The sequence below is a fragment of the Ursus maritimus genome, unplaced genomic scaffold (assembly GCF_017311325.1).
Source record: "Ursus maritimus isolate PB19 unplaced genomic scaffold, ASM1731132v1 scaffold_12, whole genome shotgun sequence".
Classification (NCBI taxonomy): domain Eukaryota; kingdom Metazoa; phylum Chordata; class Mammalia; order Carnivora; family Ursidae; genus Ursus; species Ursus maritimus.
In genome coordinates this window covers 2,840,892-2,864,021 of record NW_024423564.1, presented here as the reverse complement: position 1 = coordinate 2,864,021, position 23,130 = coordinate 2,840,892, and the positions used below count along the sequence as shown (strand labels likewise).

At 45.4% G+C, this 23,130-nt stretch overlaps 1 protein-coding gene, 1 long non-coding RNA gene and 1 pseudogene across 6 annotated transcripts in view; 1 reads left to right on the top strand and 2 right to left on the bottom strand.

Moving 5' to 3' along the window:
• Nucleotides 1–6,408: 6,408 nt before the first annotated feature.
• LOC103667603 lies at nucleotides 6,409–6,878 on the bottom strand (annotated as a pseudogene).
• Nucleotides 6,879–15,493: 8,615 nt separating this feature from the next.
• Nucleotides 15,494–20,749, bottom strand: LOC103667557. 5 transcript variants are annotated; one of them, XR_005834014.1, is made up of 4 exons: nucleotides 20,291–20,749; nucleotides 17,502–19,279; nucleotides 16,425–16,880; nucleotides 15,494–15,551 (listed from the first exon to the last, which is right to left on the bottom strand). It is a non-coding gene; the product is annotated as an uncharacterized LOC103667557 (long non-coding RNA). The 5 variants fall into 5 exon arrangements; XR_005834011.1 differs by lacking the exon at nucleotides 15,494–15,551 and having other exon boundaries at nucleotides 15,693–16,880; nucleotides 20,291–20,534; nucleotides 20,623–20,722; XR_005834013.1 differs by lacking the exon at nucleotides 15,494–15,551 and having other exon boundaries at nucleotides 15,694–16,880; nucleotides 17,502–18,191; nucleotides 18,388–19,279.
• CA14 (carbonic anhydrase 14) overlaps nucleotides 18,408–23,130 on the top strand; it is a 6,822-nt gene continuing 2,099 nt past the window's right edge. Inside the window, exons 1-7 of the mRNA XM_008695729.2 lie at nucleotides 18,408–18,462; nucleotides 20,459–20,479; nucleotides 21,376–21,555; nucleotides 21,937–22,079; nucleotides 22,419–22,514; nucleotides 22,698–22,764; nucleotides 22,925–23,082. Coding sequence (XP_008693951.1) covers nucleotides 18,408–18,462; nucleotides 20,459–20,479; nucleotides 21,376–21,555; nucleotides 21,937–22,079; nucleotides 22,419–22,514; nucleotides 22,698–22,764; nucleotides 22,925–23,082 — 720 coding nt within the window. The remainder of the gene's footprint in view (nucleotides 18,463–20,458; nucleotides 20,480–21,375; nucleotides 21,556–21,936; nucleotides 22,080–22,418; nucleotides 22,515–22,697; nucleotides 22,765–22,924; nucleotides 23,083–23,130) is intronic.

Here is a 23,130-nt window from a genome sequence, read left to right as displayed (position 1 = left end):
TCTACCAAAGTAGTCAAAGAAACTGAGGAACAGGTAGAAAAGAATGACGTGAATTCGAGGGGGAAAACTGTATGGAAGCCAAAGAGTTTCAAGGAAGAGATAATTATTGAGGTTAAATGGTAGGATTTTTGTATCAGAATACATTAGACAGAATGGGAGAGTATGTTGGAAATAATGAATGTAAGGAGAGGCCAGGAATTCATTTTACCCTTGGATAATAGCTTCACAAAGTACACTGTAGTAAGCATAGACAGGGGTCCACCAAAGTGAGCCTTCCCCCCATACCAATGGTCCCCACCCTCACGTCATCTCTCACGTGCCTTACCTCAATACCTTGAAACCTACCTCTTTCTAGTCTTAATCAAGAAGCCAGGATAAGAGGCTGGGGAAGAAAGATTCTCCAGAGGGCTGGCGCTTGGAAAGACAGGTGCCTGGGAAGAGGTTGGATGAAGAACATTACCAGGCTAGTAGATGGGTGTATGGAGCTAAACGAAGGATGTAAAAATAAAATAGAGCCAGGAGAAAAGCCAAACTCATGAACTAGAACATGTTTTAAGCTGAGGTAATGAATGAGGCAACGTTTATTTTAAATGGTAGAACGAAAAGTGAGGTTAAGTTATCAGGAGGTGGATGAAAGCAAAGGAGCAAGGAAAGGAATGAATGAAAGGGTGGCTCAGAACACTCTAATCCACCAATAAGAAGCATGCACCAGGATATTATTTAACTCAATGTGCCTTTATATATTTTTTAAGATTTTATTTGTTTATTTGACAGAGAGGAAGCGAGAGAGGGAACACAAGCAGGGGGAGTGGGTGCAAGAGGGAGAAGCAGGCTTCCCACCGAGCAGGGAGGCCGATGCATGGCTCAATCCCAGAACACAGGAATCTTGACCTGAGCCGAAGGCAGATGCTTAATGACTGAGCCACCCAGGTGCCCCTCAATGTGCCTTTAATGTTCAAAAGCTAAACTCATCTTCTGCTGCTGAATATCTTCTGTTGTCCTCCAGATCCACTCTTCACCCTTCTCCACCCTGCTCTGTGACACAAAACTCACAGAGTCCTATGACTTCCTGGGTTTGGTCCATAGGAGAGGGCACTGGCAGGAGATCGGAAGTCTGGAGGACTGTGAGATTGGAGTATTTATTCCCCCAACTTCTTCATGCCAAGTCATGACAAAAAAGCTGAGTCTCTCTACCAAAAGCCATAGATCCTGTGGTGACCACCATGATATAGCACCCAGATTTTTGTTCAGGAATGAAGGACTTATTCCCCCTGGAATCTTCTTTTCTTTTCTTTTTTTTTTTTAAGATTTTATTTATTTACTTATTTGTCAGAGATAGCACAAGCAGGGGGAGCAGCAGGCAGAAGGAGAAGCAGGAAGAAGGAGAAGCAGGATCCCCATTGAGCAAGGAGCCCAATGCGGGGCTCGATCCCAGGACCCTGGGATCATGACCTGAGCCGAAGGCAGACGCTTAACCGACTGAGCCACCCAGACATCACTTATTTGCCCTGGAATCTTGAGTAAATAAAGCATGACTGTTATTTTTTTTTAAAGATTTTTTTTTAATTTGACAGAGATAGAGACAGCCAGCGAGAGAGGGAACACGAGCAGGGGGAGTGGGAGAGGAAGAAGCAGGCTCCCAGCAGAGGAGCCTGATGTGGGGCTCGATCCCAGAACGCCGAGATCACGCCCTGAGCCGAAGGCAGACGCTTAAGGACTGAGCCACCCAGGCGCCCCGACGACTGTTATTTTAAACTATTCAGTTTTTGAGGTGACTTGTTACAATGGTTAACTAAACGAGCAATAGCTAAACAAGGTATACCCAAGGTCCTAAGATTAGTAATTCGTAAAGATGAATCTCAAATCCAGTTCCTGTGATTAAAGTTAAAATCTTTTTCCAAAGGGGACCATTGTAATCCTGTTTAATTCATGGATGCACAGAATGTTCTGCTCCCTGAAATATCATTCTTACTCTCTACTGATGCCCAATATGCCATGAATAGATATTCGATATTATGACCCCTGCTGAGATACAAAAACTGCAGTATAATTAATAAGTAAACTTGATTATTCTATTTAACCTTAGTTGAAGATATTTATCAGATTTTTTGAGAAAAGATTTTGATCGATACCATGAATACCATAAAATAATTGAACTACCCTACATTTTCCAGAATTGAATGAGACGGTGGCTCAGAACACTCCAATTCCATTTTTCCAATTCCATTCTTTCTCTAATTTGATATCCTTTTCACTTTGGGGATTGTTAGTAAATGCGGAAGTAGGAAGCATACGTATTATTACAGTATATCTTTTATTATTGCTGTGTAAAAACCAAATGTGGTGGAATATTTGCAAAAATTTAAAATTCGTGGTTGAGATTTTCCAGTTTGAGTCACCTCTTTATATGTTAACATCATGTGACCTAGTTTTAACATTAACCAAAGTCAAATAAAATTGGAAGAGTAAGTCTTGCAGAAATAAATCCATATTGCTGTAGCAAATACAAATGATTTAGAGATTTTGCAATCTAAGAATTATTGCATCACTGCATTCCCCCAGTAGCACAAGTAATAAATAGTTGTCTTAAAAGAAATTTGTAACCTTGGCAACAAAATTACTTTCAGAAAACTAACTTGAAACTTCTCTTTAAGAGGCAGAGAATTTGGGGCACCTGGGTGGCGCAGTCGGTTGGCATCTGCCTTTGGCTCAGGTCATGATCGCAGGGTCTTGGGATGAGTCCTGCATTGGGCTCCCCGCTCAGCAGGGAGTCTGCTTCTCCCTGTGCCCCTCCACCCTGCTTGTGCCCTCTCTCACTCTCTCTCTCTCTCTGATAAATAAGTAAAATCTTAAAAAAAAAAAAAGAGGCAGAGAATTTAATATACATATTTACTTCCATTTCTTCCCACTCTCTCTCCGATAAATAAGTAAAATCTTAAAAAAAAAAAAAAGAGGCAGAGAATTTAATATACATATTTACTTCCATTTCTTCCCAAACCTTACTAAAATAACTTTGAAAGAATAAGACCTAAACCCAAATTTGTAACCGTGTGGTGACGGATGTTAACTAGATAAATGGTGAGTATTTCACAATATATACTAGTATCCAGCCATTATGTTGGGCACCTAAAACTATGTGATGTATAAATTATATCTCAATAAAAAAAAATTTAAAACCTAAACCGGAAAGAACAAAGAGAGTGAGCAAAGAGAAGACAGACGATGAGAGAGCACAACAAAATATTAGCATCTGTAAAGTGATGTATCATGTAGTTCAGAAATGCTTCCTGGGGCGCCTGGGTGGCACAGCGGTTAGGTGCCTGCCTTCAGCTCAGGGCGTGATCCCGGCGTTGTGGGATCGAGCCCCACATCAGGCTCTTCCGCTATGAGCCTGCTTCTTTCTCCCCCACTCCCTCTGCTTGTGTTCCCTCTCTCGCTGGCTATCTCTGTTAAATAAATAAATAAAATCTTAAAAAAAAAAAAAAAAAGAAATGCTTCCTTACTCCTGATGTCTTACTTCTTGTGAAAAGAGCTCAGGTGGTGTAACTGGGCCTCTCTCGGACCTTTGTTCACCCACCCCAAGTAGAGTGTTCCACCCTGCTCCGTCCTCCTTGCTCTTGGCAGAGGGAGCCTGTTTGTCAGAACACAAAATTCTGCTTTGCTCCTACACACGGAAGTCTGCCTCAGTCCAGCCTGGCTGGTTCTGAGCACAGTTAGCAGGCCCTTTAACTCCCATACTAAAGTGTACCTCCAGTTGGCCTCCAACAGTAATAAAGATGATATGTTTACCTCCATATTTGCCTGTTGCTTTATTTCTCAACTTGTTCAGGACCCTGCATCAAGAAAGAATGCCATGATTGGGATTCCCTTCAGAGATCCCAGTAGACTAGAAGTAATCATCTTAGAAGAGAGGAGAAAGTTGAAACCTAACTGCCTGAAGGGGATTGAGAGACAAACTGATTTACGTTAGAACCACACAAAACTTCTGAATTTGGAGGCACTAAGAATCCCTGAAGATGAGGGTGAGGGGAGGGCTAAAACAGATTTGGTTGAAGTTCATGTTAAAAGCAACTGAATTCATTCCCATCTCTGACCGACAGAGGTCAAAAGAAGGTATTCTAAACTCAGAGACACCTGCCATAACTAAGACCAAGATAATGTAATGAAAATTGGCAGGAAAAGCAAAAATCTGTATTTCGAACAGTGAGAACTCTCCCCAACAAACCAAACCCTTTCTCTCCATTCATCATACAATTGGATGTACCTTCAGGTAAAAAGTTAGAGATTTCCTGTCTGAAGAAACTGAGCAGCCTAAGAGACAACTCCAGAGATATTGACAGAACAGTAAGAAATGGCCGGATACCTGTCCCACCCCTCACTGCATAGTCTAAGGGTCAACAGGCTTCCACGCATGGTAACACACACCACTTGAGTGCCTCACTCCTAAATGCAAATGGATAGGGAAGGATCACCAAATATTTTAGAAAGGTCTTTCACATAAAAGCAGAGACCAAAAATAAACAAACTGAAAAAAAAAGAAGAAAAAGAAGCAGAAGACAATTTTTAAAAGAAAGCCTAAGTTAACATTATAGAAGATAATGTGTTTGTGTAAATAAAAGAAAACAGTGCTATAAAAAGAACATTCATGGGGTACCGGGGTGGCTCAGTAGGTTAGGCATCTGCCTTCAGTTCAGGTCATGGTCTCCGGGTCCTGGGACTGACCCCACGTCGGGCTCCCTGCTCAGTGGGGAGTCCACACCTCCCTCTCCCTCTGCTTGTCTCCCCCTCTCCCCAACTCATGCGCTCTCTCGCTCAAATAAATAAATAAAACCTTTAAAAAAAGAACATTCATGGAAGAAAGAGCTTATGAAAATTAAAAGTATGAATGCAGAAATTAATAATTTGATAGGGGTGACAGATAAAGTTGAGCAAATCTCCCTGAAAGTAGAATAGTAAGCAAAAAGATGGAGGAGCTTGGCTGGCTCAGTTGGTAGAGCATGCAACTCTTGATCTTGGGGTGATGAGTTCGAGCCCCGCATTGGGTGCAGAGATTAAATAAATAAATAAATAAATAAATAAATAAGAAGTAAAAAGATAGAAAATAGAAGAAAAAAGTTAGGAATATTAGAGACCAGTCCAGAAGTTTCAACATACAGTTAATAAGAGTTTCGAAGAAGAGAACATATAAAACAAAATTATCAAAGAAAAAATATGAGAAAACATCCCACAGCTGAAGCGCACAAACTTTTAGGCAAATGAGCCCACTGAGCGCTCTTCCAAGAAATAAAAAAGACCTACACAACGATACATTATCATGAAATTATAGAACATCTAGGGTAAAGGAAATATACTAAAAGCTTCCAGAGAGAAGTCAATCTAACTTCAGAACTGAAGGATAGAGAGTTCCACGAGGAATAGAGAGAGGAGTTGTATTTTCAACAGTGAGTTCAGAGATGAATAAGCATCTATAAAACTAAAGCAAAGGGTGGGGGGGGCAGAGGGAGGCCATTATCAATTCAGGGGAAATTAAAAGTTGCACAAGAGAAGACATATACACTGTTTGGCTCAGCTGTGAGTAAATATTGATGATTTTCTAAATGCTGATTTAGCTAAAATTATGATTCAATAACTAATCACCAGGGAAATGCAAATCAAAACCACGATGAGATCTCTCACACCTGTCAGAATGGCTAGAATCAAAAAGACAAGAAATAACAAGTGTTGGGGAGGATGTGGAGAAAAAGGAATCCTCATGAACTGTTGGTAGGAATGCAAATTGATGCGGCCACTGTGGAAAAGAGTATGGAGGTTTCTCAAAAAATTAAAAATTGAATTACCATATTATCCAGTAATTCCACTATTGGGTATCTACCCAATGAAAACAGAAACACTAATTCAAAAAGATATATGCACCCCTATGTTTATTGCAGCATTATTTACAATAGCCAAGATATGAAAGCAACCCAAGTGTCCATCCATGGATAAAGAAGTTGTGGTATATGTGGTATGTAACACAATGGAATAGTCTTTACCCATAAAAAAAGAATGAGTTCTTGTCATACGCAGCAACACAGATGGACCTGGAGGGTCTAATGCTAAATGAAATGTCACACAGGAAAGGACAAATACCATATGATTTCATTCATATGTGGAATTTTTTTAAAAAGATTTTATTTATTTATTTGACAGAGAGAGACAGCCAGCGGGAGAGAGAACACAAGCAGGGGGAGTGGGAGAGGAAGAAGCAGGCTCCCAGCAGAGGAGCCTGATGCGGGGCTCGATCCCAGGACCCTGGGATCATGCCCTGAGCCGAAGGCAGATGCCTAACAACTGCGCTACCCAGGCGCCCCTTATATGTGGACTTTAAGAAACAAAAGAAATGAGCAAATGAAGAAGAGACCAAAAAACAGACTTTTTTGGGGGGGGCCCAAGTTTTATTCAAGAACTCATATAAAATATTCCAGATAAATGAGTTGTAATCCATCTTCCTCATCCTGGTAAATCTGGAAGTAACAATTCACAACTGCTGTTAGCAGCTACACACAACCAATCACGTAGATTGTTCTTCAAATATTTTTCGGTGAGATATTTCAAACATCTTTTGGAAAAAGACACCTCAAAAGGTACAGTAATCTTGCTCTTGCTCCTTTCAATGGTTACAACCCCTCCACCGAGATCCCCAGCTTTTCTATTCACTTTGAATCTCTCTTGAAGAAACCGCTCAGAAGGGGCAGCATCCATGATTCCATTCTCTACAGGGTGGGCTCAGTCAAGGGTAAGCTTCAGAACTTGCTTCTTTCCCCCCCCCCACCCCGCTTCGCCACAAGCTTTTTCACTGGTGTCAGGTTGGCAGTGGAGACAAAAAGGGAGGTGAGCATACTATGCAGAGGCGAAGAGCCCACCAAAAAAAAGAGAGGTTTGTGGGTTGTTGTTGTTGTTGTTGTTTTTAAGATTTTACTTATTTATTTGACAGAGAGAGAGTTCAAGCAGGGGGAGCGGCAAAGAGAGAGGGAGAAGCAGACTCCCTGCTGAGCGGGGAGCCTGACAATGACAACGCGGGGCTAGATCCCAGGGTCCTGGCATCCTGACCTGAGCAGAAGGCAGTTGCTTAACCGACTGAGCCACCCAGGTGCCCCAAAAACAAAGTTTTAAATACAGAGAATAAACTGATGGTTTCCAGAGGGGACGTGGGTGGAGGGGTGGGTGAGACAGGCAAAGGGGATTAATAATACACTTAGCTCGATGAGTACTGAGCAATGTACAGAATTGTTGAATCACGGTGTTGTACACCTGAAACTAGCATAACACTGTTAATTATACTTCAATAAAAAATATAATAACTATATCAGGAGGATAGGGTAGAAATATGTGTTGGGGAGTAACACATGATGAGGTAAATCCTCATTTTTGTAGGTGGAACTTAAAAGGTAATAATATCTGGGGCACCTGGGTGGCTCAGGCGGTTAAGTGTGGACTCTTCATCTCAGTTCAGGTCTTGATTTCAGGGTAGTGAGTTCAGGCCCCACATTGGGCTCCATGCTAGCCATGGAGTCCACTTAAAAAAAAAAAAAAAGAAGACAAAGAAGATAGGGACACCTGGGTGGCTCAGGCGGTTAAGCGTCTGCCTTCAACGCAGGTCATGATCCTAGGATCCTGGGATCAAACCCGCACAAGTCTCCCTGCTCAGCGGGGAACCTGCTTCTCCCTCTCCCTCTGCCTGCAGCTCCCCCTGCTTGTGCTCACACACTCTCTCACTCAAATAAATAAGTAAAAATCTTTTTTGAAAAATAAAAATTAAAAAAAATTTTAAAAGCTAACATCTAAAGCTGAAAAATCAAGAAATAGCAGTATAGACATGTTTTTGAAATTTTGGAGTTCTAGGGCCACCTGGGCGGCTCAATTAGTTAAGCATCTGCCTTCAGCTCTGGTCATGATCCCAGGGTCCTGGGATCGAGCCCCATATCAGGCTCCCCACTCAGCGAGGAGCCTGTTTCTCCCTCTCCTCTCTGCTTGTGCTATCTGTCTTTCTCTCTCAAATAAATAAAAAAAAATTTTTTTCTAAAAAGAAAGAAAATTTGAAGTTCTAGACTGCAAGAAACCATTAAAAAGTTGCAGTGATTGAGAAAGTACAAGTTGGATATGGATAGAGTGTCATGACTTTTATCAATCTATTTGGCTTTTTTTTTTAAGATTTTATTTATTTATTCAACAGAGACAGAGACAGCCAGCGAGAGAGGGAACACAAGCAGGGGGAGTGGGAGAGGAAGAAGCAGGCTCATAGCGGAGGAGCCTGATGTGGGGCTCGATCCCATAACGCCGGGATCACGCCCTGAGCCGAAGGCAGACGTTTTAACAACTGCGCTACCCAAGCGCCCCTCTATTTGGCTTTTTAAACTATGTACCTGTACCGCTTTGATAAAATTAAATATTAAATTTAAAAAATTAATATCAGGTAGCGGCACCTGGGTGCCTCAGTCAGTTAAGTGTGAGACTCTTGATTTCAGCTCAGGTCATGAACTCACGGTTGTGAGATTGAGCCCTGCACTGGGCTCTGAGCCGGGCATGGAGCCTGCTTAAGATTCCCTATCTCCCCCTCCCCCTCTGTCCCTCCCCCGCCCTTCCCTCTCTAAAAATAAAAATAATAACAATAACAATAATTATAATAATAACATGAGGTAGCTAAGAACTGACTTGTGGACCTTCTACAAAGACAAGAAAATATCCTGAGTGTTTAAGCTGTGTTTAAGCCAACATTTGCTTTTCTTATTCTGTAGTAAAATATAAGAATATACATATATTTTGTTATAGAGAAGTTTAGCATGCCAAATCCAAACTCACGGTTACAAGACAGAAAGCTTATTCAATGCACAATGCCTGTTGCGGGATTTTGGTACATGCTTCTGCCATGTGTTTGAGTAAGTATGTTTTATTTCCTAATACAGTCTGGATTTTTGCCAAGGCTGTGTTTGGGTTTCCGTTTAACTTTAGTTCAATCACGTCAACAGCTGTCACAAAATACCAAGAACGAAGTCTTAGTAATCCAAGAGTTTAATGGCAATCCTACTGAAATGTATTGAAATTTGATAGAAACTGGGTGACTGGTGCAATGAGGTCCATTTAATTCAGGTTTTCTCCTGCTTGGTTATTTGAGCTGCTTTGACAAGCAGTATTTTGCATTAGTATAAATTATGTTGGTGTTATTATTTCTTACAAAATGGTGGGTTTACTTTCAAGATGTGTCTTTTTATTTGTTGTTTCATTTTTGTGCCTTTTTTGTTTCTTCTTCGTTGTTTCAATGTGTCTTTGAAGAGCTTGCTACACTCACCAATGTAGACTTTACTCACCTTTAAACCAAAATTCCCTCCAATTGAACATATCTCTCACTTTATACTGAAAACCCACAAGAAGATGGGATTCATTGTACAAAAATTTAACCATGATACAAGTGAATTTAATTTCTGTGAAATAGCTAAAAGGTCATGAGGGAGAGAAAAATACTAAATTTTTGCCTAGTCGTGGAACACCAATTGTAGGGTCCTTTGTCTATCTCTCCAGAGAAAGAAGGAAGGAGTGACAACTCATGTATATACCCTTGGAAGAGTACAACCTTTATGGAGAACAATATTACAATAAATATAGCAAAAAAAAAAAAAAACCCGAAAAGGCGCACACCCCAAATTAAAAAGAATGTATTAGGATGGCTACTTTTTTGTTGTTTTGTTTTGCTTTATGTATATAAATCTACGTATATGTATATGAATGTGTGCGAATATATAACTGACAACGGCAAATGCTGGAGCAACTGGAGCTCTCACACATTGCTGGTGGGAGTGAAAAACGGTGCAACCACTAGGACAGACAGTTTGGCTGTTTCTTACAAAGTTAAACATATGCTTAACATACAACCCAGCACGGGGTGTTCACTCCCACTACTTCTCCCGCCCAAGAACAATAAAGAAATAGGTTCCTTCAAAAACTCATACTCAAATGTTTATACTGGTTTGATTCTAGATTACTAAAAACTAGAAACAACCCACATGTTCTTCAACTGGTAAATGGATAAGCAAACTGTGGTACGTCCATAGAGTGGAAAAACTCAGCAATAAAATGCAACAAATTTCTGATATGCAACAACATGAATGAATGCTAAGTGAAAGAAGCCAGACTCAAAAGACTATATACTGTATAATTTAATATATAAGACATTCTGGGAAAGGCAAAATTATAGGGTCAGAAAACAGATCAGTAGTTATCAAAGGATGAGTGTGGGAAGAGAAGCTGACTACAAAGGGCACAAGAGAATTATGGTGCAGCGGGGGTGATGAACTGTTCTGTATCTTGATTAGGACGGTGGTTACGTGACTGTATACATTTGTCAACACATAGAACTATACACTAGCAAGGATGAATTTTACTGTATGTAAGTTATACCTCCATAAACGTGACTTTTAAAAAAGGATTGGGGGCACCTGGGTGGCACAGTTGGTTAAGCAGCCGATTCTTGGTTTCTGCTCAGGTACTGATCCTAGCGTCAGAAGATCGAGCCCTGCATCAGGCTCCATGCTCAGCGTGGAGTCTGCTTAAGACTCTCACTCCCTATCCGTCTGCCTACCCCCACCATGCGCTCTCTCGCTCAAATAAATAAATCTTTTTTAAAAAGGGTTGAGTTTGAACTTTTTCATAATAAAAAATTAAAAGAAAAAGCATAGACCCTCTTGCAATTCTAGGAAACTATTGGATAATGTGTAAATATGTATGAACAAGAATATTCTCATTGAAATACTGTTATAGATAAAAACTGGGAAAAAAAACCCAAAACTCTAACAATCCCAAGGCAGAGAATTGGTTACATATACCAGGTTATTTCTATACAATACTATGAAGTTTTAACTGATGACAGAGAAGGGAAGAGTGGGTTCATAGCGAACTCCTTTGTCTGACTGGGTTCATTATGAGTATAAATATTTCACTACCAGAAAATTCAAATGTATCTGGTGCTTAGAGTAACTCCAGAAACAAATGCGGGGTTACTATGTTTTGCTTAGTTCGAATATTGATAAATGTAAGATTAGGGGAAGAAGTGAATGTAATTTATAATTAAAGAATTTCTGATAGTGATAATGCTTTGTAGTTCTAGTGAGTATGAATATATACAGGGTTTTACATATGTTCAATAATTTAATATGTAGGTCTCATTCCTTTTGTAATTAAAAAAAGTAACAAGTCATCTATTAAAGCAAAAGAAAGAAAAACAGGAATACATATTTATTGACATTGAAGAACGTTCACAAAATAATGTTAGAAAAAAAGGTTATGGGCCAAATATGTGTATAGTATGGTTCCATTTTTGTAAAAAGTACAATACTTTTATACACACAAAATGTATGCGTTTATTTTTTTTAAAGATCTTATTTATTCATTTGAGAGAGAGAGCATGCACGCAAGCAGAGGAGAGAGGGAGAGGAAGAAGCAGACTCCCACTGAGCAGGGACCCAGATGCGGGGCTTGATCCCAGGATCCCAGGATCATGACCTGAACCCAAGGCAGACGCTTAACGGTGCCACAAAATGTATATGCATTTAGATGTAACTTCATAGAAAAACGTTTGTAAAATACCAGGATATTAACATGACTATTTCTAATTGAAGGAATTTTAAGTGATTTAATTTTTTTCCTTTTCTGAATCTTCTATTTTCCCTGAATTCATCAGGTATTATTTGTATAATTAAAAAATAATAAAATAATAATAATAATTAAAAGGAAAAGTGACAAGCCATTGTTAAGATCTGATGTTCTCTTCCATTCTAAAGCCAACCCCAAGTAATTATTTCCTTTGTTTGTTTGTTTGTTTGTTTTTAAGTAGCCTGCATGCCCAGAGTGGAGTCCAAAGTGGGGCTTGAGGGACACCTGGGTGGCTCAGAAGGTTAAGAGTCTGCCTTTGGCTCAGGTCATGATCCCAGGGTCCTGGGATTGAGCCCCTCATCCCTGCATCGGGGTCCTTGCTCAGCGGGGAGCCTGCTTCTCCCTCTCCCTCTGCCTGCCACTCCCCCTGCTTGTTCTCTCTCTCTCTCTCTCTGTCAAATAAATAAATAAAATCTTTTAAAAATTAAAAAAAAAAAAAGCCCACGAAGTAGGGCTTGAACTCATGACCTGAGATCAAGATCTGAGCTGAGATCAAGTCGGAGGCTTAACCGACTGAGCTACCCAGGCATCCCTCCTTTTTATTTTTTTTTAAAGGAGCAAAAAAAGTCACTTTTTCCCAATGTGAATGGATTTATAACCAGCCTGTGAGAGTACTACTTAATTAAAATATATGTAATACCTGAAATAATAAGTGCATTGAATAGTAGAATAGTAGAAAGAATGCAAGATCTACGAGCCCATTAATAGCTGCATTTCGCTTTTGCAGATATTCCTTAGAAATGACTTGAAGCTTAAAAAAAAAAAACCCTTCTGTTTTCCTTAATGGTTTTTGGTTTTGTTTTTTAAAGTATTTTAACACGTTTTGAGTGAGGCACCAGTCGGAACCTGATTCTTTGTCCCATGACTTCAGCCAAGTCACTTTACCTTTTAAGACTCACATCCTTTTAAAAAATGTATAGCTACAGAGGGGAGCCTGCTTCTCCCTCTGCCTCTGCCTGCCGCTCCCCCTGCTTGTGCGCTCTCTCTCTCTCTCTCTCTGACAAATAAATAAATAAAATCCAAATCGTTTGTCACAATCTGATCTGAGAACAGACTTCTTATCTGGGGGGTGGTTTAAACCAGTAATAAGCAACTCATTATAACAAGATTATGCTATATTATCCACTGATTCTTATTCCTATAGTGATTCAGACATAACAGTTCCTTCAAAAACAAAAAATATCTTTAACGAGAATCTTCTCACCATGGAAGGGAAGTGGTAGAAGTGTTAATGTCTTTTGCTTGGGCTGATATACAATGTTCTTTTGAGTTAGACGAATGGTAGAGAATAAAGAGAAAAGGAAGCAGACAGGCAGAAAGAGGCAGTGATCAGAGCAGATGGAACAAATAACTGCAATTCTAGGGCTCCCTGCTATCCCTTCTCCTTCCTTCTTGCAGAGGAAGCAATTTATAAAATGGGATAAAGAGAATCCTGCTTTGACATAACCTATCCTTTGGTGTCAAATCTCCAGACAGTGAAGCAAGAGTCTGCCTGCCTCGGACTGGAATTTTTTGTTGTTACGTAGAATTCTAGGACCTGCTCCCATTCTGTGGAACAATTGTTGCTATCAGGTAAAGAAAATCTCACTGCTAGTTACCCATCCTCTTTGATTCCCGTAACATTTTACGCTACCATTTAGAACTCCTCAGTGTTGCAGCCTACTAATGGGGTATGGGATCTGGAGCCCTTAAGAGATTGTGCAATTCTTGAGGGCAGGGATTACCTCTTGTTAATTTTTTGTTTCTAGGGCATGGCATGGTGACTAGTATCCAGAAGTCCTCATTTGTATACTAGTGAAGGTATTGTGGCTCATCTCTATAAAGATGACTGCAAATAACAATTCCAGATGGCTGGAAGCCCTACCATGAATGGCAAACTCCCTAATACCTCCTCTACTCCAGTTGGTATAGGGCATTCATTCTCAAGTGTGGTCCCCTCAGACCATCAGTATCACCTGAGGACCTACTATAAATGCAGTTCTCTGGACATAATCCAGACCTACAGAATCAGAAACTATGGGAGGGAGGCCCAGAAATCTGTAATTTAACAAGCTTTCCAGATGATTCTGATGTACACTGATGTTCGAGAACCAATGGTGTAGCAGGAAGTCCAATGGTGTCCGTGCCCTTGCTCTGGTTCAGCTTAACTGCTATGTGTCTAACCATGAGAGAATCCCAAGCCCCTCAAAACTCTGTCTTTACGGCATAACAAGGGAGTTGGAATGATGCCTGAGAACACTTTTGGTCTAAAATTCTGCAAAATACCAAAGACAGAAAGAAAGTAAATAAATGTTCCAGTGACTAGATTTAGTCGTTCAGTCAAGCAAATATGTATGTACCAGGCAGTGATCTGGGCATGGAATCAGTGCAGGACACAAAATTACTCCTTTTTTAAAAAAGATTTTATTTGAGAAAGAGCGCGCGACAGCACGAACGAACGGGGGCGGGGGCGGGGGCGGGGGTGGCAGGGGGGCAGGAGTAGAAGGAGAGGGAGAGGCAGGCTCCCTGGTGAGCAGGGAGCCCGATGCCTGACTCAATCCCAGGACCCTGGGACCATGACCTGAGCCAAGGGCAGACGCTTAACCCACTGAACCACCTAGGTGCCCCACAATTACCCCTTTTTAATTAAAGTTGAAAGATTCCAGATCACAAACTTATTTGTCTTCTGTCTATAATAGTCTCACCGTGCATTTGTTGTGCAATGTGAACAGGAAAGCTGAGAAAATGATCCAGAATTCTGATCACCTCTCCCCCAAATTACCTGGACTTTAATTTTTTTTTTTTTTTTTTTTTTTTTACTTTGACTTTGACTTCAATTCTTGAAGCTCTTATGTTTGCTTAAGGGGCTTCGGTACTCATGTGTTAGGAGACAAGGGTTTGATAATAAATGTGATTATCTATCAAATTAGAATATCTCTGGGTCTACATTATTTCTTTTTTTTTTTTTTAAGATTTTATTTATTTATTTGACAGAGAGACAGCCAGCGAGAGAGGGAACACAGCAGGGGAGTGGGAGAGGAAGAAGCAAGCTCCCAGCAGAGGAGCCCGACGTGGGACTTGATCCCGGAATACCGGGATTACGCCCTGAGCCGAAGGCAGACGCTTAACGACTGCGCTACCCAGGCGCCCCCTGGGTCTGCATTATTTCATGGCACAAAGTTTCTTGCTCTTTCAGGAAATCGAATTCCATCTAACTGTCTCCTCATTGATTCTCTTTTCTCAGTAATTAGTTACCAACTGTATTGCTTGAGTAAGTTCCTATGTTGGCCATTCTCCTTTCGTTTTGTTTTGGTTTTGGTTTGTTTCGCTTTGTTTTTTAATTTATGTATTTGAGAGAGAGCAGAGGGAGAGGGAGAAGCAGACTCCCCACTGAGCAGGGAGCCTAAGGGGGGGGGGGGCTCAATCCCAGGACCCTGAGATCATGACCCGAGCTGAAGGCAGATGCTTAACTGGCTGAGCCACCCAGGCGCTCCTCCTTTCTTTTTGATCTGCCTCCCTCCCACACTGAACTCTTGTATACCCCACCACACCAACTCAGAGTACTTAGTGGGCTCCTGTAAGGTGTTTTAGACTACTTAGGACATTTGTTGAGTTTAAATATTCTTTTTTTAAAAAAGACTTTATTTATTTATTTGACAGAGAGTATGCACAAGCAGGGGGAGCAGCAGGCAGAGGCGCCCCTAAATATCCTTTTTAAAAGGACCTCTGGGGTGCCTGGGTGGTGCAATCCTTAAGAGTCTGCCTTCGGCTCAGGGCGTGATCCCGGCGTTCTGGAATCCAGCTCCACATCAAGCTTCTCCGCTGGGAGCCTGCTTCTTCCTCTCCCACTCCCCTGCTTGTGTTCCCTCTCTCGCTGGCTGTCTCTCTCTCTGTCGAATAAATAAATAAAATCTTTAAAAAAAATAAAATAAAAGGACCTCTTAATGGGATGCCTGGCTGGCTCAGTTTGAAGAGCATGCAACTCTTGATCTTGGGGCTGTAAGTTCAAGTCGCACGTGGGCTGTAGAGATTACTTAAGTAAAAAAATACAATAATAAAATAAAAAGGACCTTTTAAGAAAAAGCAAACCAAAAGCCACCACACTTGGACACTTGATTCTCTGGCCTGTGCACATTTCACTGCATTTGAAAGGACAGGAGATGGCGCCAGAAGGCAGTGGAATGCCTTGGGTTTGGCCAACTCCGGGGTAAGGATTGTGCTGGAGAGAGAAGTAGGAATTAAAACAAAGGTGCCAGAGTTTGAGTAGCTACTAAGGTGAAGGGATTGGGGGGTGGGATGGCATTTTGTTTTGTTTTAACATGTGAGGGTCCTCCTGACACCTACTCCAAATTAACTTGGTGACAATAGATACATCCATCGTAGAGCCAAAGTTCAAAATAAAGGCAAGGGCCTGGAGGAGGGTGCTTGCCTCCTTTCCCTCCCTCCCAGAACCGAAGACCTTTGTCCGCTTGGGAAGCACGAGCGCCTGGAGAGGCTGCTCGCTCAGAAGTGGGAAAGTGCTGATTTGGGGCTAAGACATTTTTGTGAAACAATGTTTATTTCTGTAGGCAAAATCCCAAATCCCACCAGCAGCGAAACACTTCCCTGCAGCAATCACACACACATTTTAAATTAAAATTTTAAAAATGTAAAAAAAAAAAAAAAAAAATTCATGAGACAACCAGGAGGTGGCGCCTGGCGAGACAAGCTCCCTGCACGGGGAAGGTGAATTACAGCCCGGGCTGCCGGAAGGGAACTCTGACCTGGCAGAGGTCATTCTGTCCAGGCCCGTTCTTTCCTCCCATGCAACAGATGTCTCTGCTTTTCTTCTTCTCTCTGTTTCTCTGGGTTAACTCTCCTGATTCCCAGGATGTCTAGTTGACACTTCCTGCCTTTTATTCCTCTTAGATGAGAGGGGTGGGGCTCTGGGGGAATCTCAAAATATAAAATGCGCCTGTAAGGGAAAAATAATTCTGAGGGTGATGAGAAAATGAAGAAGGAAATGACATCTGCCAAACGGTTTTGCTTCGCAGATCAGTCACAGGGGCCGGAAAGGCAGGGCCGCTCCTGCCTCAGCAGGCACTGATGACCGAGCACATGCATCACTCTGTTCCTTCGGCCTTTATCCTGCTCCCTTTGTTTTGGCTATTTCTTGCTCCTTGGCAGGAGGGATGAGCGCAGAGGGAGCTCGGATGGGTGCATCCTCAGGGCTGGTGACCCTGGTGAAGGACACGGAGGAGAAAGAGGTCTCAGTGTCCGGCTTGAAACTATCTGTGTGTTTCACATTCTCTACCGAGGGATTTAGGATGTACATTCCGATCGGGATTTCCAGTCCCGTGGGCAAACAGGCACCAGCCCACATTCCTGAGACCCAGCAGCCGCTATGCTCTACTCATCCAGCTCCCCGGTGGCAGATTTCACTCAGTCCCACGTGTCCGGCCTCAGCCCTTTGTTGAGCTGGAGGGAAGACCCTGGGCCCCACTTCCAACTAGATCACATGGTCTCTCTCTCTGCTCCCTCCCCTCCTTTTCTCTAGAGTCCGCCTTTTTTTTTTTTTTTTTTTTTTTTTTTTTACGGTGGTAATGATTGTTTTGGAGGTCTCCCCATCTCTCCTCCTGCCCTGGCCTCCCTGCCAGGGGTCAGTGTCCTCTTCAATGACAAAAGCCGCCCTAGATCTGGGCTCCCTGGGGAGGGAGGTGGCTGGGTCTGGCAGTTGGAGCCGCTGTCTCTCCATGGTGCTGCTGCAGCCCCTCCCCCGCTGGGCACACAAATGGGCTTTATACAGCAAACAAAACCACCACCCCACCCCGGCCACACAGGCACGTGGACCCAGGCCTCACCGTGGGAAGGGGGTAGTGACAGGCGCAGGAAGAGATCGCTCCAAGCAAGTTCTCTTGACTCACTTCTCTTCTTTATTTTCCACAAGCTAGGTTTTAGCGCTTGACTTTCTACCCTCCACCTGCACCCTGAGTCCCCAACTGCTGTCTCCAAACTCTGGACTCTTCCTGTTCCGGGGCAGTTCAAATTCTGCAGGGGACAGGGAAAAGGTCCTCCCACCCACTGCTCCATGCCACCCCGGGGAGTTGCTCCTCGGAGAAGCCAGACGGGGAATGAGAACACAGTGTCCCCCTGAGGGGGCTGGATTGGATCCCCAAGCCTTCCGTCCGTGCCCCAGGCCCACTCCAGGGGACACCCACCTGGACAGTGCCCATGCAAAGAGCAGAAGAAGGAAGAGCTCACCCCAGCTGGGCTCCTGAGCCAGGGCCAGGGCTCCCGCGAACCCGCGGCACGCTCCAGCTCTGCATGCCTAATAGGCTATTTAAGGAGCTGTTCACCAGCAACCCAGGCAGCACCCCCCCTCCCCAGCACGTACACTCGTCCAGAGCCACCTTAAAAGCGGGAGGCAATTGTGAGGTTGCTGGCCAGCAAGTGGAGTGAAGACCATAGAGGTAGATTAAAAAAGAGTGGGGCAGCGAGAGATTTGTCCTAGGGACCCAAAACATTAGGTACCCTACTGAAAACCAAATCCCCTGGAAGCCCGAAGAGACACAGAGACAGCAAGAGAAAAAGAGATAAATACAATCAGCTCAGCTCCAAGAAACTCCTCTCTCTTTCTGTCCCTCCCCCCTCCTTCCTCCCTCTCCTTCTCTCTCTCTCTTTCCCTCTTCCCCCCACCCCACTCTTTCTCCGCCAACCCTAGTCCTCAAGTCCCCAAAGTCCCAGGACCTGCTTCTTCCAGGGATACCATGTTGTTCTTCCCTCTGCTGCTGGAGGTGATCTGGATCCTGGCTGCAGAAGCGGGTAGGTACATTTGGATGCCTGTGTGTCTGTCTGTGCTGATGTCCACATGCTGCCCGGTTTGCTTAAGGGGGGGGGGTATAAAAGGAAGCCTAGGAGCTTGAATAATAGACTCAGGGATGTGGGGGGAGAGAGAGGAGTGGCGAGAGGAGCACGTCCCTTCTTCCCGCTTTGCCTGTCCAGCCTTGCTGTTTGTGGGACTGGGGGGAGGGCTGGGGAGCTAGCTGGGGAGCAGGATGTGTACACACACTGCGGGAATCTCCTGGCAGGCTATAGAGCCTCTCCGCACTCTTTCCTGCNNTGCCCTAGTCGCAGGCAACCCTCCCGGGCCTTCTTTATTTCCGAACTCCCTCAAGTAGGGAGCCAAGGAGGCATGGAGTAAAAAAATAGAGAGGACTGATGTGGGTGGGTGGGATACCCCCCGCACCCCCTGACTTAGATTCTTATCCCCAACTACAAATCTCATGGCCAATGTCCACTCTTAATTCTATGGGGCGACTGGTTTCCCAGTTTCTTCCTAAAAGCAGTAGCAATAATAGTCAACACTGTTGGGCCCTTCACAGCTTACAAAGGACTTTCAGAAGCTCCCAGGAGATGAGGAGGACTCTGGAGAACAGGCTTCGGTGCTCCCAAGAGTGTCCCGAGGACCCCTACCCCTCATTTTTGTGTTTCCTATGTCTAGCACAGTATCCTGTAGACAGTAGGTGTGTGATAAAGATCCCTTGGAAGAGCAGGGGAAGGGGAAGGGCCTGGAGAGCAGAGGCGGAATGCAGGGAGGATGGGTGAGGGGGGCAGCCAAATGAAGAGCTGGAAAGTGCATCTAAGGGAAAAGAAAAAAAAAAAAAAACAGGGAAAAAAGAGGATGAAGTGGAGAACCAGCCCGTTGGGGGTTTGGTGGGAGGGGAAGGTAAGGCTGTCAGCCCGCCCCAAACGGAACCAGGGAATTCAAGTTGTCCCATGGCACTGGTGAGAGGCTGCCTCCAGCCCTTCCCCTTGGGCTGCTTTTCAGAGTTGTCTGAACCAAGGGATGGGTCCGAACAAGAGCGCAAGGATGAGATCAAGGATATCTCAGAAGTCTGAGGAATTTGAGGGAATAAGAGAGAGAGGCGAAGGAATTTAGAATTGTTTCCCCCAGAGCTTGAATTTGAACTAGAACTGGAATAATACAGAGAAAACGTGCCGGAAGGCCTTCCTTTTCCCGCTGAAGCCCTGTGGCCCTGGGTGAGACCGGCCCCGCAGACCGCCAGCCTTCCAGCCTGCGAGAGGACTGCACGAGAGCCTGGCATGTGACCCAGCTGGCAGCTCTCTTTCCCACACACAATGCTTCACTTTCAGCCCGTCTCTGCCAGCCTGGTGCCTGTGCCCACCCACCACCCTCAACGTGGCGGGGACCCTGCCCCGACTCCCACCTTCCCTAGCCATCTGGGGACCTAGAGAGGAGAGGCTGCTGGTCATGGGGAAAGTTTCCTTCAGCGCTAGGAGGACCCGAGGGGGAACTTCAGTGTTAATTCACAGCCAAGGGCCTCGCCTCACGCGCCCGACACGATGCTCCAAAGCCTATGAGGGATGGCCCTTCTCCCTCGGTAGCGCCATCGCCCCCCACCACTGTTCCCGCCTGCCCGGTTCCAGGCCCTCCCCTCCACACGCACACCTCGCCCCGGGCTCGCGAGCGTCGCACCGGCGCGGCCCCGGCAGGGGAGCCGTGGGGGCGGGGCCCGCGGCGCCGTCGGCCCGGGTTAATTTTAGGCTCCGGGCTCGGACTCCTCGCCCCTCCCCCTCCTCAGCACGCACCCGCGCCGCCCCGCTGGCGATTTGACATCGGCCCCCCGACCTTTCCGCCGAGGTGTCGGGTTTCAAGGCTTCCTTCGCGAAGGGCTCGGGGAGGAGGGTGGAGAAGGAACGGCGGGAGGTGGGGCGGCCCCGAGTGTCGGCGGGAGGCCGAGGGCCGCGGACGCCGCCCCGCTGCGCCGGCTGCAGCTGCGCTCTATCTGCCTTGCAGGTCAGCACTGGACACACGAGGGTGAGCGCAGAGCCCAAGGCCTTCCGCTACCCCTTTCACACTGGGACCTCTTCACCTGCCGGGAGGACTTCTGTCGAGTGTGCGGGGATCTCCCTGTAGCTTCCGACCCTAGCTCCTCCCTCCCGCAGGCCCCCAGGCCTTACCTTTTACATATAAGACTCCTGGCCCTGTTCTGTCAACCACCGCCCCCCAAACACACACACACCCCGATTCAACAGAAAGGCTAGAGACGTCCTCAGTCAGTCTGTGTGGAATGAGGGTGCTGGCGTGGAGAGGAAACCAGGTAGGGAAAGGAACACTGAGCTTCGCTGCCCATCCGCTTCCTGGCTCTGTTTCTGACCTCATAGATCCTACTTGCATCTGGAATTGGGACAGAGCCTGAGGTCAGGGGTGAGGAAGAGGCTGGCAGGATAGGTGGTGACCCTGGTGGAGGTGGATTCAATTCCCCTGAACTGCTGACTAATAAGCAAATCCCGGAGTCAGTGCAAGGTCCTGTGTGAGAGTAAAAAATGCAGAGGGAATGGATTCCCCAGGCCGCTTCACAGGGGGGCCCCCAAGGAGACGTGCTCTTTCTAGAATCATTTTATGTCCCAGCTTTCCTGCTTCCGCTCTAGTCCCCCTCTCCGGGCGTGCAGGTTTTCTACCCATCCCCTTTTCCTTACATTCAGCTTTCTTGTCCCCGAACTACAGGTGAGTAAAAGCCACTGCTTACATCTATCAGGAAAGCTGGGGTGTCATCACTGCCTCAGGGAAGGTGAAGGGTCCTGCTGCATCAAGTCCAGTAGGGACCCCTGCCTCACCTGGCCCCGCAGGACTGGGGTCTTTGCCAAGGGGGGGGTTCCTTAAGGGGGCTGGGGATTGGAGGGCAGGACAAATTCCGTGGTAATCCCCACCAGGCCCACATGGTCAAGACCACTGGCCAGCCTCTTACCCTGAGTGTGGAAGCAATGCCCAATCCCCCATCAATATCCAGACAGACAGTGTGACTTTTGACCCTGAGTTGCCCGCTCTGCAGCCCCACGGATATGACCAGCCTAGCACTGAGCCTTTGGACCTGCACAACAATGGCCACACAGGTAAAAAGCTCAGGCTCCAAAGAGATGTAAACTCCCAATTCCAATTAGGAGTCAGGGGAAAGAAGCATTTGCCTAACTTCTAAATTCTCAGAAGGCTTCATCTACAAATTCGTAGAGGTGAGAATGGGGATGAGGCTCCTTACAGCCAAAGGTGGGGAGTGAATGTCTACGATCAGGGTGGATTTAGCATCACAGCATCAATTCGATCCTCACTGAGAAGGGGAGAGATATGATAGAAAAGCAGTGGTGGGAAGGACTGGGTGCTACGGGGGAAGGAGGCAGAAAAGGCTGGCCGAGTCTCCCAAGAACCAGTGGCATCGGAGCGGTGGGAATGTGTCCACACTCCTCCACCAACCCTAGCTTGCTCTCTTTTCCTCACAGTGCAACTCTCTCTGCCCCCTACCATGTATCTGGAGGGACTTCCCCGGAAATACGTAGCTGCCCAGCTCCACCTGCATTGGGGTGAGATGGGATCCCTTGGGGGATCAGAGCACCAGATCAACAGTGAGGCCACAGCTGCGGAGGTACCAGGGGGCAAAGCTTGGCCTGGGACATAATGACAGGCGCGGTCGGTGCCAGGGAAAGGAAGGATCTAGAAACTGCGAAAAGTCATACTTGGAAGATAAGGCCAACCTTTGTGGGACAGGGTTAGGGCACGCTGGAGGTGGTGGTGGTGGCTAGGGTCAAAGCCTTTGGGGGACAGGTTTAGGGCACACTGGAGGTGGTGGTGGTGGCTAGGGTCAAAGCCTTTGGGGGACAGGTTTAGGGCACACTGGAGGTGGTGGTGGTGGCTAGGGTCAAAGCCTTTGGGAAGGGGTAGTGAAGAAACATTAAATGATTTAATTCCCTCTCCTCTCCCTCAGCTACACATTGTACATTATGATTCTGATTCCTATGACAGCTTGAGTGAGGCTGCTCCGAAGCCTCAGGGCCTGGCTGTCTTGGGCATCCTCATTGAGGTCAGTGGCCCCCCAGTCCCTCCCAGGTCTCTCTCCACTCTCTGCACCCCTCAGTCCTATTCTGCCCATGTCTGTTGCTGCTCTCCTTCCCTAGGCTAGTCAGCAACCTACTCTGACCATTTATTCCATGTGTGAACGTCTTACTCCAAACATGGGCTCATTCCAAACTCTCTCCCTTTCCAGGTGGGTGAGACCAAGAATCCAGTTTATGAACACATTCTGAGTCACTTGCATGAAATTAGGCATAAAGGTGAGCCTGTGAGATTAGACTTTGGGGGAACTTCCCCCAAAAGGCCTATGAAGCCTAGGATGACAATGACTTAGGGGCCAGGGGTTTCCGCTTCTGGGAGCCCTATCTAGGTAAGCTGGGCTACAGTGAGGGAAAGGAGTCCTAGTCTATTCTCCTCCAGATCAGAAGACTTCAGTGCCTCCCTTCAGTGTGGGAGAGCTGCTCCCCCCACAGCTGGACCAGTTCTTCCGCTACAATGGCTCCCTCACCACACCCCCCTGCTACCAGAGTGTGCTCTGGACCGTCTTCAATCGAAGGGCTCAGATTTCAGTGGGACAGGTGAGTGGTGGGGAGGTGAGGCAGCAGAGACATAACCTCAGACTCTTT